Here is a 17185-nt window from a genome sequence, read left to right as displayed (position 1 = left end):
GCTTAACAGCTCAGAGTCCTTCCTGTTTTAGAAATATCAAGGAAGCAGCAACAACTGGACTGTCGCATATACTGATGGTGCGTGAGTCGAACAAAAAGCATGCATGCATGCATCTACTGCAAACAGCTGCTCCTCTCCGAAATGCGTGTTTTGTTTGGCTGAAAAAAAAAAAAAAAAGTGAAATAAAAGCACGAATGTCTCACTGTGACGTTACCCGCGTGCAGTGGCTCCAAGTAGAGCGACTGCTCACATTCCGGGGAGTTGTTTGCAACAGTACGACACATTGAACATGTGTTGACTGTGGTTGAGAGACTGACAGAGCAGCCCGAGGACGATAAGCGTGTGTAAATGAGCGTCTTTTACTGCCTCCAGCGTGCTTTTAAAGCAAGAATAACTTTGCTGGTGTTTGCATAATTAATTCAGGTGCTAACAGTTACATGTTTCATAGCAGTAATGTTGACAAATAGTTATTTACGCAGTGTGTTATTGCTGTGTGACTGACCCCTGCTCCGTTTAATTCAGTGAGCTACACGCTTGAAGCGCGTGCAGGAGTGTAGGATCCAACAGTGGTGTGTTATGTTTGGCTAACTGCCACCTTGAGGCAATTTCCTATTTATTCTGTGGTAAATTTAAGAAGGAATTCATTATTTAGCAGGTACAGACGTGTTAGAGTATGACGTAACACATTACATGTGCTCCAGCAGGATGATGTGTAGTTGTTATTGTTCTCATTTTCAATTCCTACATGTGACAGGATGCATCTGAGTGATCTTTGGGACAGGAGGACCCATGCTCTCTCATCTTTGTGCTGCCATACCTGAGCTGTACATATTGTGGATCACTATGGCCCAGATAGCTGGCCAGGAGGACAGAGAGAAAACTACTGCACTCAAAGGTAAATGTGAAAGGGCAATCTGAAAAGCAACTATACTGAAAATTTTTTATTTTTTATTTTTTATTTTTTCAAAGGACAAGAAACAAGAATGGGACTACAACCTTTGTGGCCACGTACACTTTGCTGAGATTTCAACATGTTGCTAGTCTTAGTTTCATCCATTTTTTGATCTCATTATTTCTTCGCTAACACCTGCATCATCTCGAACAACAACACAAATGTGTTTCTAAATGTAAACAGACTCTCCGAGAAAGGCCTGCTGTTTTGACCCAAGTGATGTTTTTATCACGTCTGACTTCAAAATTCAAATCAACAGTGATCTCATAACACTGGTGATATCCAGCCCACCTGTCCCCCTCGAAAACTACCAAAACGAAGGTGCAGTTCCTGTAAGGATTTACACAATACTAAAGTTTAACGATAGATGGCATTATGGAAATGTGAAATTCCAAAATATTTTGCCCAAGTCACACTTGAATACATGTGGCAGAAACACTTGTCTCATACTGCCATAAAGGAGTGTGCCTCTTGAGCTGATTTGTGACTGAATGCCTTTAAAATGTATGTGGCCTATCTGACTCTGAATGGAATCTTAAATTATTTTGTCCCATGACCTTAAAGCGCTACTTACCAATTCATATTTAGCTTTATTAACCCGAACCCCAAGAGTAGATAACATGAGACAGCAAATAATCCACTTAACCTTGAGGCAAACACATGTACTGCAGATCAGTTTGTGTGAAAATTGTCAGTAATTGTAATTATTTGATGAGAATATTCATCTTTTCCACCTGCTACGCCACTTGAGGATGATTAAAAAGCTTAGTTTAAACGTTCAAGAAAGCGAGTAGAGGACTTTGGCGCAGCCGTTGCTGTCACTTCATAACTTAACCCAATAGGGAGACATAATCACATTGTACTGTAGGTGATGTTGCTAGATATTCTCAGGTTATGATGTTGTGATTGAGATAATGACATGACATTTTGACTTTGATATTCTTTGAAAGGAAAGCAGCTATTGTCACAATTTTTTGCTCACCTTTGATCTTATCTCTTCTCTTTCTCCTCAGATTTGCTGTCGAGAATAGACTTGGATGAACTGATGAAGAAAGATGAACCTCCTTTCACTTTCCCCAAAACACTGGAGGAGTTTGAATATGCCTTCAACGAATGTAAGTGCATATTTTGGTCTTCAAAGCACACAAAGTCTTCCTCTCTAACAAAAAAAAATCCCACCAAATCCCATATACTCTAAGTGAACAGAACAACACTGCTGACAGTTCAAGTACAATACTTCAGCTCGGGTGAATAGAGAGGTAGATCTTGGCTCTGTCATGTGTTCTAGATATAAACTGCAGGACACATAACCTAATAAAATGGGCTTATTGTCGATACATAACATGTCGTCCATAACAGTGGTTCCCAACCCGTTAGGCCTGTGACCCCTAAGAATGAAGGAACCCCTTGTCACAGCTTGAATATGTCCACCAAAGAGTGAGTTTCCCTTTTGAAACGTCTTAGATTTTTTTCATTTGAATAGTTGTTAGTCAGTAAAAACCATCCTGTATTTTAAAAAAGGCAAAAATTGAATGAGTAGCAGAACAATGCTTGTTCATTCCTTTAGTCCCCATTTTATCGTCTTGTGACCCCCTCAGATTAATCTTGTGACCACTGGATGGGTCCCGACCCCGAGGTTGAGAACCTCTGGCCTACAGAGTTAGTTGCTTCCACTTGATTCATATTAAAGCTGCTGGGAAGTTGACATAAAAGCAACATTACCATAATCCCTTATAAAACTAAGACAGCTTTAACATAAACTGTGTGTAATTACAGCTCTGCTCAGTGTGATGGCCGTTTTTGAATTAATGACCTAAAACTGTCACCTGGGACATTTTGGGTGTAAAGGTGTGTGTCAGTTATTAGTGACAGGAAAGAGCAGAGCTGGTCCCAGAGTGCTGTGGGTCCAGATGATATAAAAGTCTCTTTAGAATTCTCTTGGCTCGCTTTAATCAAACCAGGTGGAGAGAAGGAGAAAGAGTTGGAAAGGGGGTGGTGGTTTTGACTCTTAGTAATCCCCTGTAGCCCCTCTCTCTCCCTCTCTCCTCACCCCCTCTGTTCTCTGTCAGTGTCTCTGCTGGCTGTCTGGCTGGCTGAGTGGGGGACATGTTGTGTACTCTACGGCCCGTCAGTAACCTACTCAGCCTTGCCCTCCGCCTGACGGAGCATTTGCATAACCTCGCTGTGCCTAAGAACAGAGACACGGAGACTTACCCCCCCCTCCCCCATCCGCCACCCCCCAAACCCCACCCTCAAGTCCCAGCTCAGTCTCCCATGGAGGGATGAACACATTCAGAGACTCTCCATCTCTTCTCCCTCACCCTCCTCTCTCCCCTGTTCTTCTTTTTCTCCCTCCGTCTGTATCTCTCTATTTCTGCCCCTGCCCCGCTCAAAATACCCACCCGAAACACAGCGTACCCTCACACACACACACACACACACACACACACACACACACACACACACACCCATACCCAATCTGTATGTCTTGTCAATTTCCACTCAGGCCTGTTTTGGAAGGATAGCATTTCACAGTAGCTGTGGCTTGCAGGCATTTCTATAGCTACACCCAGGCTACAAGACAGGTGGAACAAAAATGTTAATTTGACCATGTAATGATGTGAATACAGACGAGGCTGTGTACAATAGTTTGCAGGTATCTTAATCACTGAAGATGATGGCTTCATCTCGCTAGCCCTCCAGTTTTCCATTACTGGAAATCCAAGGTTATGTACACCTAATTAAGCGGCCAAATTGAGAACAGAATGCTAATTATGACAGAAAAGAGGAGAAAAGTTGAGAAAACGTTATTCCTCTGAGAGGATGTGTTGGGGGAGGCAATGGAGCTGATCAACCCTCCACCCCCCCCAGCTCACATTCACACACACTTCATCTCTCCCTCCCTCATGCACACAGACACACACACGCCTTTCTTACAGTGGGATTTCATTATAGCTCGTCTCTTCCTTCTCTTAGGCAGTAGTGTTTAGATCCTCACCCCTCCATGAATGCATAATTGATTTTCTTCAAGGTACTTTTTGTGCACACTCTGTTCATCCTAACTTCTCACTCGTCTCCTGCTCTACCTCTCAGGTGCTCGTCGTCTCCTTTTTAATGCAACATGATGACAAAAGTAGTACCAGGATTACACGTTGTCTAACGTCTAACCATGAACGCACGTTCTGTAATACACAGTGTGTTAGCAATGCAAGATTTATCACATTGATAGAGGGTTGAAAATGGTGGCAATTTAGAAGGAGATGAGAAAAGTGCTTATGCATTCTTTTATCTTGGAAAGATATTATATTTATTTATATCTGAGATGGGTTTCTTCACGTTGTGCAATAATTGAGAAAGTATGAGAGCCCCCTGGCTATTTGGGTTAAGTATGTGTGCTTTTCAGTGGTTTAGCTCTTACAAATTCTGCAGTCATAAAGGTCAAAATTAAATTTAACACTGTTTAGTGTTTTATTGTGTTGTAGTGTCAACGGCAGGATCGATGGGCTCATAGCTAAGGTATAAACGTATAGTGGTTCCACAGCCACACGAGGGTAATTGTTTATTAAGAAAAAAGTAGCACCATTTCTGAACAGCATCTTCCCGTCTTATGACTGTTTTATACAAAATAAAACTCCCCTGTTTCCCGTGTATTATAATAATTCACTTAAACATGGTCCCGAAAAGCTTTTGTTTCTTCTCAGTCAATTCTCATGTGTTGTAATGGCAACACTGCACTCTTGCAACAATTTACAAACGCATACTTATGCCTCGTGATACTGTTTGACCACACCTGGTCCTCCTGGCTCGAGCTGCTGGTGTGTGTGTGTGTGTGTGTGTGTGTGTGAGAGAGCTGTGCTGGTTAGGGTGATTGGCTGATGCCCAGACAGCGTTCTCAAAGGAATTGCAAGGAGCAGTTGTTGTTGTGGCTAATGCGTGCCAGGCCACCTTTCTCTCACTCAAAAAAACCACCCTGAGAACCATTTTCACACCTCCTTTAGTCTTTGCTCTCGGGGATTTCAGGTGGAAAAGACAGGGACAGACCTGTGGCCTGTAGCCAGAGTGAGCTAGGAAGGAAAGGGAGAAAAAGATTGACACAGTTAAAGAGGAAGGGGAGAGGCTTTTAGACTGGCGAAAAGAGGGAGAGAGGGAAAGACAATTTTTGCCATACCAGCTGTCCAGCGCTGGCCTGCCAGACTATCCAGAAGGCCGTTGGAGTCGTGACTGGAAGAACGTTGCTTTATCCACCGGCCTTATACCTGCCAGATGGGGGTGGGTGAGGAAGGGAGGACGTGAAAGGACCATCAGACAAAAAGAGAGAGAATAAAACAAGTGATAGAAAGAGGTCAAGCTTAATTTGCTTAATTTGACAGATAAAGGTATTTTGCAGGTCCAGTCAGAAATAGTGATCCATCCACTATTTACACACACACACACACACACACACACACACACAGGTATCCATTATCAGTACAGATGTGTGTTTTTAACTGCTTTCATTCTATCTTTCTCCCACAGATGGCCAGCTCAGACATATAAAAACAGGAGAGCCCTTTGTATTCAATGCCAGAGAGGATCTCCACCGCTGGAACCAGAAACGCTATGAAGCTCTTGGAGAGGTAACACATTTCTTCTAAGCTTCCTTCAGGCCATCCACGTTCTACTGGGTCTATTATGATTTTCTGTCTTAACCAGTTTTTGTAACGCGGCATTTCAAGATGTGACAATGGTTGTTAAGTAGTTGTAGAGCAGACATACATGGCCCAGTAGCCCTTATCACACATGGAACCTGCGACATGGTTTACTTATATCGGTGAAAAGCAGAGTGAATATGGCAATCGTGTTTGCCAACGAATTCTCCCAGTTCTGCAAGAAAATGATCTGGGTCAAGTGAGTTACAGTGAATTGCATTCACTATTGTCGATATCTTGGCAATTAAAAAATGGCGGGTTTGTGCAGGATGTCCCGTGTCACACATTCTCTGATCAATCAGTGTCCTGCAGTGTTTTGATTCCACCTTCTAGTATCGGCTCAGCTTGCTTGGAACCTTGTGGTACCAGAAAAAGTACCAGGTGCTGCCCACAACTTTTGCTAATGGAAACGTGAAAATAACCAAATGTTCAACAAAGAAAACTGAAGTGGACTGCTTGGTGGAAACGTGGCTCATGTGACTCTTACAGCTCTTTTTCAAACATGATGTGGTCATGTTAAATTGCCACACCCTCTACTCAGTAAAATGTGTGTGTAAAAGGGGGGCTGTGGATCTCTTACGCATTCTTACATACTGGATGAATGGCAATGTGACTTTCCTTTTAACGCCTTAAATGCCAGTACCGAAGAATGGCTTCAACCGAGGCGTGTCTTGTGGTCCAGGCCTCGGGTCTGCTGAGGCAGATGAGCACAATGGATTTCACCCTAGTCACCTACTAGTCAGCTTAGCTGAGACATGAGTTGAGTTTGTGGTCAAATTTCGAAATCTGAACTTGACATCTACTGATTCTGAGAGCCTAAAGGAGATGTGAAATCTGAACATGGGCCTGAGACTGAACCTGGGACCCCCAACCCCCTCACCAGATGAAAGTCCTCTACCAAGCCTTATGAGACACTAAGAAGGGACGAGATGTCACGATGAGGATAAACAACCTGCCTGGGATGCACACAGTACTGGAGGTCTGTCTGTATTGCTCTGATGGATGCTTCAGGCCTGACAAAACATGTGCAGAAGAGAATCAACAACTGTCTCCACAGTTTTCCATGATTGTGCAACATGCAGACGCCAACACACATTAGAGACTTTACAGTTACTGACGCAGGCAGGACTGGTGTGAATGGCACACGACAGCATGGACACACACTAAAAACTACTTTTGAACTTTTATGCCACGGAATACCTACAGTCTTAAAATCCCGTCGATACATTTTTGCCACAGTTCCTTGGTGCTCTTATGAAGTTTTGTGGTCGGCCAACAGCGTCACCATATATCCAAACATCCTAAAGTTTGCCTCTAATTCCCTCCCACAGCACCACCACATGCAACATGCATTAAGATAATGAGACAAATGTTCTTTTGTAATCAGTTTTTTTTTTTTTGCATCCCCTGCTATGTTGCTTTTAATTGTGTGTGTTCTTTGAAGTTCAAAGCAAAGTGATAGACCCGTTTGTGGGATTACCTGAGTGTTTTTATTATTTCTAATGCAGGTATACAGGAGCTCCTTTGAGAGCCAGCCTTCTGTGAAGGCTTTTCCCCCTCTTTTCTTTTGCCTGCTCAGTCACTATCCAGCATCTGAAAAGGATGTAGAAACAAACATTTGGTAGCATGCAAGAAGAGGCCCTGAAAGAACACACAGACATTTAAACTAGCTGAACTCGGGCATCGGAGGGGGGCCGAACATTTGGAGGAAATAAATAAACATCAAGCAGGATGTATGCAAATTTTATTCATCTTGTGATTAAAAGAAATGACAGTAGAACCTTCTTTAGAGAAGAAAAAAAGGAAACGGTGTCAATCAGTGTTGATACAAGCTTGTTTAATGAGGACGGATACTGTGTGAGTTGTGCTGCGGGAGATTAACTGGCTGAGAAGAAAGGAGCACTACCTGAATAAGCAGTATTATCTGTCTGTTGTTTTTAGGCCACAGATGATTCAAGAAAATGAATATTGTACCTCTCTCATACAGCTTTGCAAGTACAAATGCATTGTTTTTTGCTGGTAAGAAATATGCTCCATTATAAATAGACTCAGCCACTGAATTGTATGCCTTTGGTTGTTAAAGTGGGTTGTGCTGCTTAGTCAGCCCCTGTATGTGCGTGTTTAAGCGCGTGTGTCACACAGGCGTGCTTATTTCTGTGTCCGTCTGGCCGACACATCCAGATGTATTAGTGCTTGAATTCCTTCATTTCTGCATCAAGCAGGATGAGAGTTTGTCAGATGTCATGAGGGTAAATGTAATTCTCAACTCACTCCCTCTCTTTCTTTCTATATATATATATATATATATATATATATATATATATATATAAAACATATGATGTGGAATGTAGAATAAGCGCCAATGCAGACAGGCTTGTTATGGGCCAACATCACTTCACAGCACACCCAAATGCCTGCCCTCTATCAACCTGCCACCTGAGACGGTCCGAGAACTAGCGACAATTCAGCCTGAGAGCTGCGTAAGATGGCACAAGGCCGTGGGCTCATGTGTTGGTCCCCGGCAGTGTGAATAGAATGGTATCATCATTGCCCCCTAATGTTAAATCACGTTCTTTTCTCTCCCTTCCTTCCTCCATTCCTCTGGAGGACTGATGGCGGCTTCCTGCTTTGCTACAGTGCAGACACTTTTCTCACCTGCTCTCCATTTTTGCTACTTTTTTGTACTTATCTCCAAATGCTAAAACTTTAAGAAGGTGTCCTATTACAACTAAACCATTCACAGGATGATTTATGAGAACTCTGGGTTGTCATAATCTACTTTGAACTGTCTTCTGCTACCCACAACGTTAACGTGACCCAAACAGAACTGATGTGCACAGAAGTGTTATAAAGTGTCAGTAAAGTGCCGTAAACAGTAAACTGTATTCATAACTGGAGACAAGGATATTTGTGTTTAATAAGTCTTGTGAAGTCACGACACTCTACCAATGTCTTCCGTCGGGGAGTTAGCTCATCAGACCTCAACTCGACAACTCAACTGGACAGCTATCTCTCATTGACACCATAACGTTTCCCAAGACTCAACGAAATGAAGCCAGAAATGATGAAGTGGAGATGGCTGCTGCTAAGTTTGAACGTGAGAGTATTACGAAGCGTGCCAGCCCTCTCTGGACAACCTGAAATCCCAGTCTTTTTATTAGTTCACCAGCACCAACTGTTAATAGGTCGACAGGTTCAGCAGACTCGTAGGACTCAACACATGGCTCAGCAAAACCTGCGGTCTGACAGGGATCAACTGTATTCATAACTTCAATCTGTTCTTGGCGCTGCTTGACGACAGGGCGTCTAACGGAGAGCTACTGTGGGGAAGGAGTGCACTTCCACCGATCTATAGCTAAATATGGGTCTCAGGCCTCCGGCTACATCCACACTGCATGGTTTTCGTTCCAAAACGTCTAACCTTTGCTTTACACCTAGCATCCACACAACTCCGGCGTTTTAGACCCCCTAGAGCAGGGACGATCGAAAACGCTGCTAAAGCCGTTTTAGTTGTATTTTAACCACAGACACCTTTGAAAACAGTGACACAGACACTCCGTCCGCTTCCTTTACTGGGTCTTATAATCCATGTCGCATCAGGCCTCTATCACGTGACCCTTTTCCGGAAAAAAAAAAAAACAAGCCTCCTCTAATAAGTTGTTATTTAAACATGGAGAATGAATTTGCCGTTGCCGAGCTTGTTGTCAATGCTAGCATCTGTTGCGCAGTTAAATTCTACTGCTGCCTAAATAAATGCATTTCATGGTGAAGCAGCATTCAGTCTTTATGCAGCATATATCTGGAAAAAAAAACTCCCAAAAAAGTCTCCTCCTCTCGACTATTCACTCACTGAAATGTGTTGTTCTACTGTTTACCGTCTTGTTCTATTTCAGCTTACGTTAATCTTTTATTCTACTTTGTTTTAATCCTTTTGAGTCCTATTTACCGTGTCCTTTTTATATTGTCTTTTTACATTGACTTGTGGTTCTTTTACATCTTGTCTTAGTACCTTTATGCCTCATGTAAAGCACTTTGAACTGTTGAAAGTTACTGAACACATCTGCCTTGCCTTTCCTCTGTCCATCTCTCCCTCCTTTCTTCCCCTCAGTGTTTTTATATCCTCACGGTCCTGTCTTGTTTTGTGTGTCTGTGTACATGTGTGAGGGGGCTTTGGGGGTAGAGGCTGTATTGTCAGACACATCACAGCACCAGATGTCCAATTTGCACTTCAGCCTCGTCTGAATGGAGGGACAGAGAGAGAGGGAGAGCGAGGATGTTGGTGTGATGGCCTCCAAGAAAGACAGAAAAGAAAGAGATGGGAACAAAATTTGGGTTGAGCACAACAGCAGTGAATAATTTTTTTACTCCTTCAAGAATATTTCTTTTTCCGAGAAGCTGCACTGGTCAACTTTGTTTCGGGTACTATGGACTATATGTCTGTACATATAAGTTAAGGGCAAATGTGTCCATGAGCATGTGTGCTGCAGCTAAACGCCTGAGAAAAAACTATTACCCATTAAGTTAGGCTGCCGCCTAATTTGTTTGCCAGTTCTATTATTAATGCAATAAGAATCATTAACAAACTTGAGTCAGTAGAAATTGAGATTGAATGTTAAGGTGCACAAAAGAAAAATCTAACCTATAAAGACATGCAAGCCATTGCAACCACTAGAAAGAGACATAAATAGAGAGGACGAGGGGGTATCTGTTCAACGTTGAACTGACAGAATGACTGTGAAGGTGTACATACATAAAGATGGCAACTCATAGCACATGCTTTTGATTACATAAATCAGCCAAAAAACTACATAAAATCATAGGCTAAATGGAGCAAATGTTGGAAATTATGCATTATAGAAGAGATCAAGGCAGGTTGAGGAAAAGGGAATAGAAAAGATCAATAAATCAAAATCACACAAATTCAACTGTTTGAATTTACTGTTGAGAGTACGGTGTACTGTTTCTTTCTCTTACCCAGAGTCAGCTCGCTCGCTGATGCCTTTTTATGTCTGTTTATGTAGTCTGAAGGTATGGCAATAGCATACAAAAGGGCATCCATTGTTGTCTGTCTCTGGATAAGTAGGACAAATCTGAAGTGCAACTGAAATATCCCTTTATGTCCTGAATGCACTCTATAAAGAGTTTAAGCACCGACTTATTCTCTGGTGTTTCTACTTACCCCAGTTTGTAAATTGTAAGAAGTATTGGTGTAATATATTCTTTATTGTGTTCTTTTCAATTCTGGTTTGTTGTATTCAAACTAAAATAGTGCTCAAACACAGACTTAAGAACTCACAGACTTCTGTTGGTGTGGTGACATTTTCCATCCATGGCTCCGGCTGTTATCTTAATGGCCGCATTACAGCTGTAGTGCACACTATCTGCGCAGTGTTGCTCCGTGCAGCGGGGTCACCTCAGCCTGTGTAGGTGTCAGTTGTAGTCTAATTCCTGTGATTCGGTGATGAATCTCTCTGATAGAAGACAAGCATAGGGTCTGGCCCAGATGGAGCTCTATTAAGCTGTTAATAAATGGGGATTCTGCTCTGCTCTGCCTGCATCTGTGGAATGGGAGCCACACACACACAGCGTCAGAATATTATAATGAAGTAAAGCTAGCCAGATGGCTGAATTAGAAAGCCGTCTCTCTCTCCTTTTCTCCCTGTCTCTTCGTCTCTCTCTCTCTCTCTCTCTTCTTCTGTTTCTTGCACTTTCTGCTGTCGCTCTGTTATTTTTTTTTCTCTTCCTGTCTCCCTCTGTTTCCACATTATGGATGCTGGGCGTTGTCATAGCAGTGACCAGCTGGCCAACGTTTAAGGCCCTGCTGAAGTGCCCTTGAGCAAAATACTGAGGAGAATGGCCAAATAGTTTTAATTTTCTTTCTTATATTATATTATTAATTGAGTTCATGGTAACTTGTGTTATACCGCTACAATATGCATACATTACAATATCATCTACATTTAATTTGATGCTAGACTCCGGACAAACAATATATGTAGTAAAATATGTGGGGAGTAATGCAGATCGGAGAGGAAGACCTGTGGTGAGTCTGTGGCCAGCTCGTTGATTGTGTACTTGTGAAGTTAGCTTACAGTACTATCTATTACGCTGAAATCATTCATTCATTCACGTCGCTGCAATGCAAATGTCATCATCTGCCAGTGGCCGTGCAGAAGTCTTTGTGTACATGCAGGTTTAGCCTTTCGATTATTACATCAGTGTTTTTATGTTTTTCCACAGGAAGTAGTGGACACTTAACAAAAAAGAGATGAATTCCATTTTTAAGTTATTAATTAACAAACGAGCATATGAATCGACTTTAAAGAGTTATAGAGCCATTCATGAAGTGTCGTATCAGGCCCACAGTGTGAACCCCGGAGACGCCAAAAGACTCCAAACCGCACTTAAAGCATCAGGAGGTCCCATACCAGTCGAGGACCATTTTGTTAGGAAGCTAATAGGTTCTTTCTAAAGAGGGATTTTAAATGACAGCTGTCTGCCCGCAGTCACTGACTGCCATCACGTCTCCATTCCCAAAACTCTTAAACACTGCGCTGCAGCTTCTGCTGAGAGCACGAAGGAGGAAGCAGACACAGTCTGGAAAAAAGAGAGGTTGCAGGGAGTGAGTGAGGTGGATTAGAGTTGATGAAAGAGAAGGGAATTGGACTGGGGCCTGGGGTTTGAGTGGGGTGTTAGAGAAAAGACAGGAGGGCTAAGAGTTACATCGCTGGCATCTGTTGTTACCGCCGGCACCCAGGGTGGCATACTGTTCTTTTTACTTTGAATTAGACCTCCGCCAGCTTCGCAGTTAACACCTGAGGAGGTCATTACGATGCCATTAGGATGAGTAGTGCTGGGAGTGAGAGGGAGAGAGAGAGGGATATCTACACTAAGTGTAAACAGTATGTCTGTCAGTCTGCGTCGGAGAACTTTCTCTTCCCCTGGAGAGCCCGCTCTCCTCTGACAGAAGAATGACAGAGGCCTCATGGGAATTACAGCAGTCTCTCTCTCTCTCTCTTTCTCTCTGTTTCCCACACGAACTGACAGATCACAAATTCACAACAATAGGCTCTATTTTAATACCACTTTTTGTTGGTACACAAGGCTGACTTAAAATAAACAACCTTTCTATTGCCTCATGCTCTCTCTCATTTTCACAGTCTCTCTCCCTTTGAGCATGCTTTGCTCTTGCTGCCGCTGTTGTGCTGCATTGTTCGACGGGGGATTGTCTTTTTTTCTTCCTTTTTCTTCCTCTCTATTCTCTGGAGAAGAAGGAATGCTTTCCTGGGTGCAGTCAGTGATACGGCATGGAACAGCCTTTTCAGTTTCATTATATAAACAGCTTTGATGCCTCTTCTTGCTCTCTGGTTTCTATGGTTAAGTGGCTTTTGGAGAGAGCTCTGGACTACAGAGACAAGAGGTGTGTGTGTGTGTGTGTGTGTGTGTGTGTGTGTGTGTGTGTGTCTGTACATGAGTGTCTTGTGTATGTGCTGCTGTCTTGAGTATATTTGTGCCCATGACTTACTCTGAGATATTTCAATCAGATAAACCACTGTGGCTTAATGGCCTAACAAGGCCTTAAAACAGCTTCGTAACTGTGACTTCTGATAACTCAAAATATTTGTATGTTTGATTCTATATTTCACTATGACACTATTCATTTGGTCTTAAATCTCTCTTGATGAAACTTACAGCGACATCCGGTCATGTTTTACGATCCTCTCCCAGTGCTGGTTTCAGATCCTCCCCTACAATTACCTCAGATTCTTCATTGTTGTTGACCAGCTTAACCTTTTATGTTAAAAACATATCGACTTGCGGCCACAATGGTCTTCATTAAGAACTTGGCTTGGTGTGTGAGTGAGAGTGATGAAGAGATTGGTATGGGGATGGCCTGAAGTTTGCAAGCAGTTGATGTCACAGCCCACCCACTTAAAGGTCTCTTATCGAGGCCATGTACTGTGCTGTTCTCTCCCATCCATCCCGTGTCCTCTCAGCTGTTCAATGCAGTGGGAGCTGGCACAAACTTCTGGCTCCTGGGGATTGCTCCTCCATGTCCCCCTTCTTGTCTTCCTTCTTTCCTCCCACTGAGCCCTCCTCTAAGTCCCTTCCTTCCTCCCTGATCCCCCTCGTCTTGCTTCATCGCCACAATGCTTCCTCTACACAAACAAACCACACACACACAGAGGTGACCTCAGCCGCAGAAGGTCTACTTCAGACTCTCCCACGACCGCTCTCACGGTCATGTAGAAAGCTCGCTGTTGTTCGAGGATACACCATCACCCGGCTGTCCTATGGTCGATTGAAACTCCACTTTTACCCGTTTTTGCTCTTTTAACATTATTGAAGGCTGACTTTGTCAGTGAGGGTTATAAATGTTTCGTAAACTGTGACTCATGGCCATTGCTCTGTCTTTAGATGTGAAAATTGTTCAGTCTCGGACTTTGGCCCTCACTCTTTATGATAGAATTTAATCTTACATTGACATTTCAGATAATGTTGCACCATAGGCTGTACATAAGAAGTGGACATAGTCATCATGACGTCACCCATTGATTTGTGGACCGACGTTATGAATCCTCAAGTTTGGCGATTTTGCCGTCGCCATTTTGGATTATGGCCGTCGCCATGTTGTTTTCAACAGGAAGTTACCATATTTGGAATGCTGACGAGTGACGTAGAGACGTGATATATGGCTCTGGTAGCCGGAGCGACCTGTCAATCACAGTAAGCCCGCCCTAAAGCATACTCCACTTTATGGTCTATTTTACTCTAAATGGGACCATCATTTACTAAATGAGCATCATGCTGTAATAAAGAGGACTTGAAACTAGCCATTGAGACCATAACCTCATGTTTACAATGTTTACTGAGGTAATAAATCAAGTGAGAAGTAGGGTCATTTTCTGATTGACTTCCATACAATCGGACTTCTTTTTGCCACTGGAGGGGTTGTGCACTGCTGGACAGCAGAGAGAATGCAAGTTTTAAGACACTTCTGCATTGGCTTCACTCGGCAGAACCGGAGGTTGCTGCCTGTGTTGCACCCATATCTTGTCAGCCTGAATGATATTACACATTTGTAGCAGATAAGAAGGACATTGTAAGCATGTTTATGGCCATGAAACCTATTGATTTGAATTGATTTAGGCAGCTTGTATCTCTCTCTCTATCTCTCACCACCCTTACATCCCTTCTCTTTGTGTGTCTTATATTATGTGGTAAATCCACTCCTCATGCTTCTCCTATCGTCTGATGCCGACAATGCAGGCACTCAGCATTGCTTCCTGCAGGCTTTTCATTAAAGCACTAATAACACATTGGTAATTAGGTGACAAAGAAGCTTTTCTTATTGTACTGATCAGCTGCTGAGACATAGTCCTTAGAGGCCCACGCAGAAGGAGGTTGTGTGTGTGTGTGTGTGTGTGTGTGTGTGTGTGTGTGTGTGTGTGTGTGTGTGTGTGTGTGTGTGTGTGTGTATGTTTTTGTATGTGTCTCTGTTTTTTCTGAGTTGTATGGCTCTGCTCTAAGTCTGTTCTTTTTTTCAACTCTTACTTTGGATTGTGTTTACCGCAAAGGTAATCTGGCTGCAGGTTTTTATTATGAACTTAAGCATACAGATGACCACACAGTCTGTATACAAGCTTGGATATTAGATTCTTATTCATGATCGACAGTATCCTTTTATCAGTGGAAATGCATTTACACAGCGAAACTTGCATTCTTTCCACTTTTCTCTCTTCTCTTGTTCCCCAGTCTCTCTCCTTATTCTATATCAGATGGTTCTCGAGCCACCTGAGGCACTGAACAAATATCCTAGTGCAAATGAAATTTCCTGTGAGGCTTATTGATGTCATTAAACACTAGCATACTGAGGCCTGGAATCATTTTAGTCTTCATCAGACCGGCTGACATTTTAGTGAATTAGGTGTTGGAGGTTTGGTGGGGTTGTTTTAGCTCCTCTAGCACTTTCTCCCCCTTCACAGGGTCAAATGCTAGAATCGATCATCTCATTTGGTCCGTCTGCTGGCCTTTGATTGACTGTCATAAGGCTAATATTTGTCTGGTGCCTAATGATATTCTTGCATGCTGTTCTTTTAAGCAGTAAACCAAGTTAGCATTGAGTTTTTTTTGTGGATGAAAGAGCATGATAATATTATGATTATCATGAGGATTCACATTTGACTTGAGCAAAAGCTTCTTTTTTTTTTTTGGAGTACTCCTAATTTGTGTGTGGCCTTTTGTTGTTCTTTCTTTTGCTTCAAAATGCCGATTCATGCCATTTAAAAAGAGTTTGGAGTTTGGAACATGTGATTTACGGATATAGATCATTTAATTGTCCCTTGGTTGAGATTTCAGAGCGTGGTCAAATGAAAATCTTTTGATTTGTATGTGCCAAAAATACTCACTTTTCGCTTTTTGGTACTAATCCGTTACTTTTTTTTAAATAGCCATGCCGACATTGAGGGCAGAGATTTTCTCACTCTAAGGAACTTGGAGAAATGTTGTCTCGTTAGTTTGACTGAGTCTAGCTTCCTGCTTTCAGGATGTTTTTTGACATTCAGCGTTATTTTCCTGTAGCTTTACTTCACCTCTGTTCTATATACTGTGTCTTACACACGGGCACGTTCACTTTTGATTGGCTCCAAAAACACACTAGTTGCTTGTGAATGTCTCTGGTTTAAACTGGAGACTGCATATTTTGTACAGTTTTATAGTTTTTTGATGGTTTATATTAACATTTAAAAGAAAGCTGTTATGTTGAATAGCCGATTTGTGTCTTTGTGTGGATGTTTTGACCCATGATCCATCTCTATTACATTTAATGTGTTAATGTTGACCTGTTAACATTTCACCCCTCTCCACATGCATGTGATCTGAGCATCATGCCACTCTGTGCAGCAAGACGTGACAGTCTCTGGTTGATCTCTGTTTGTGTTTGGGGTCAGTCAGTTGGCCACTCTCTCTTTGTAGCTCTTCACCGCTGGCCTTTGGTTTCCTGAATTAGTAAGTCTGATGCTTCAAAAGCCAACCAAAGTGAGATGTCACCACAGAACAGGAAAGCATGTTGCTCAGCTCGCCCTATGGTCTGTCCACCTGTCATTGCGTCTGTCAATGCACGTGTTTGTGAAACATCATCAGAGCGACAATAGCTCCAACACCGCAGTGTGCCCCGTCATCTGTTATCACCACTCCTCTGTCTTCCTCTCACAGCTGATCAAAAATCGAAATCTGTTCCACAAAGTGCTTCTCTGTTCTCAGCTGAGCAGGGTGTAGGGAGGAGAAAAGGAGGAACGAAGAAATAAGGAAAATGGAGAAGAAAGTTGTTAATGTCACTGAACCATGAAAGGCTTGGCCTGGGGTTGGAATGATTCGGTATACAAGGTTCTTTAGTGCTGTGGCTGCGGGGATAAACATAACTTACATCAGCCCTTCGCTTGTACAGGAGATTTCCTCTCCTGGCACTTACAACCTCAACACTCTAACTGCACTGTGATACACACACACACACACACACACACACACACACACACACACACACACA

At 42.7% G+C, this 17185-nt stretch overlaps 1 protein-coding gene across 1 annotated transcript in view; it reads left to right on the top strand.

Moving 5' to 3' along the window:
* arb2a (ARB2 cotranscriptional regulator A) overlaps window positions 1-17185 on the top strand; it is a 142232-nt gene continuing 125047 nt past the window's right edge. Inside the window, exons 1-4 of the mRNA XM_031849059.1 lie at window positions 1-77; window positions 755-895; window positions 1966-2067; window positions 5468-5568. Coding sequence (XP_031704919.1) covers window positions 790-895; window positions 1966-2067; window positions 5468-5568 — 309 coding nt within the window. The 5' untranslated portion in view covers window positions 1-77; window positions 755-789. The remainder of the gene's footprint in view (window positions 78-754; window positions 896-1965; window positions 2068-5467; window positions 5569-17185) is intronic.

The sequence above is a fragment of the Anarrhichthys ocellatus genome, unplaced genomic scaffold, assembly GCF_004355925.1.
Source record: "Anarrhichthys ocellatus isolate YVR2014 unplaced genomic scaffold, GSC_Weel_1.0 scaffold9, whole genome shotgun sequence".
Taxonomy (NCBI): Eukaryota; Metazoa; Chordata; class Actinopteri; order Perciformes; family Anarhichadidae; genus Anarrhichthys; species Anarrhichthys ocellatus.
Note: the sequence above shows the minus strand (reverse complement) of the source record. Positions and strands in the feature narration are given on the sequence as shown.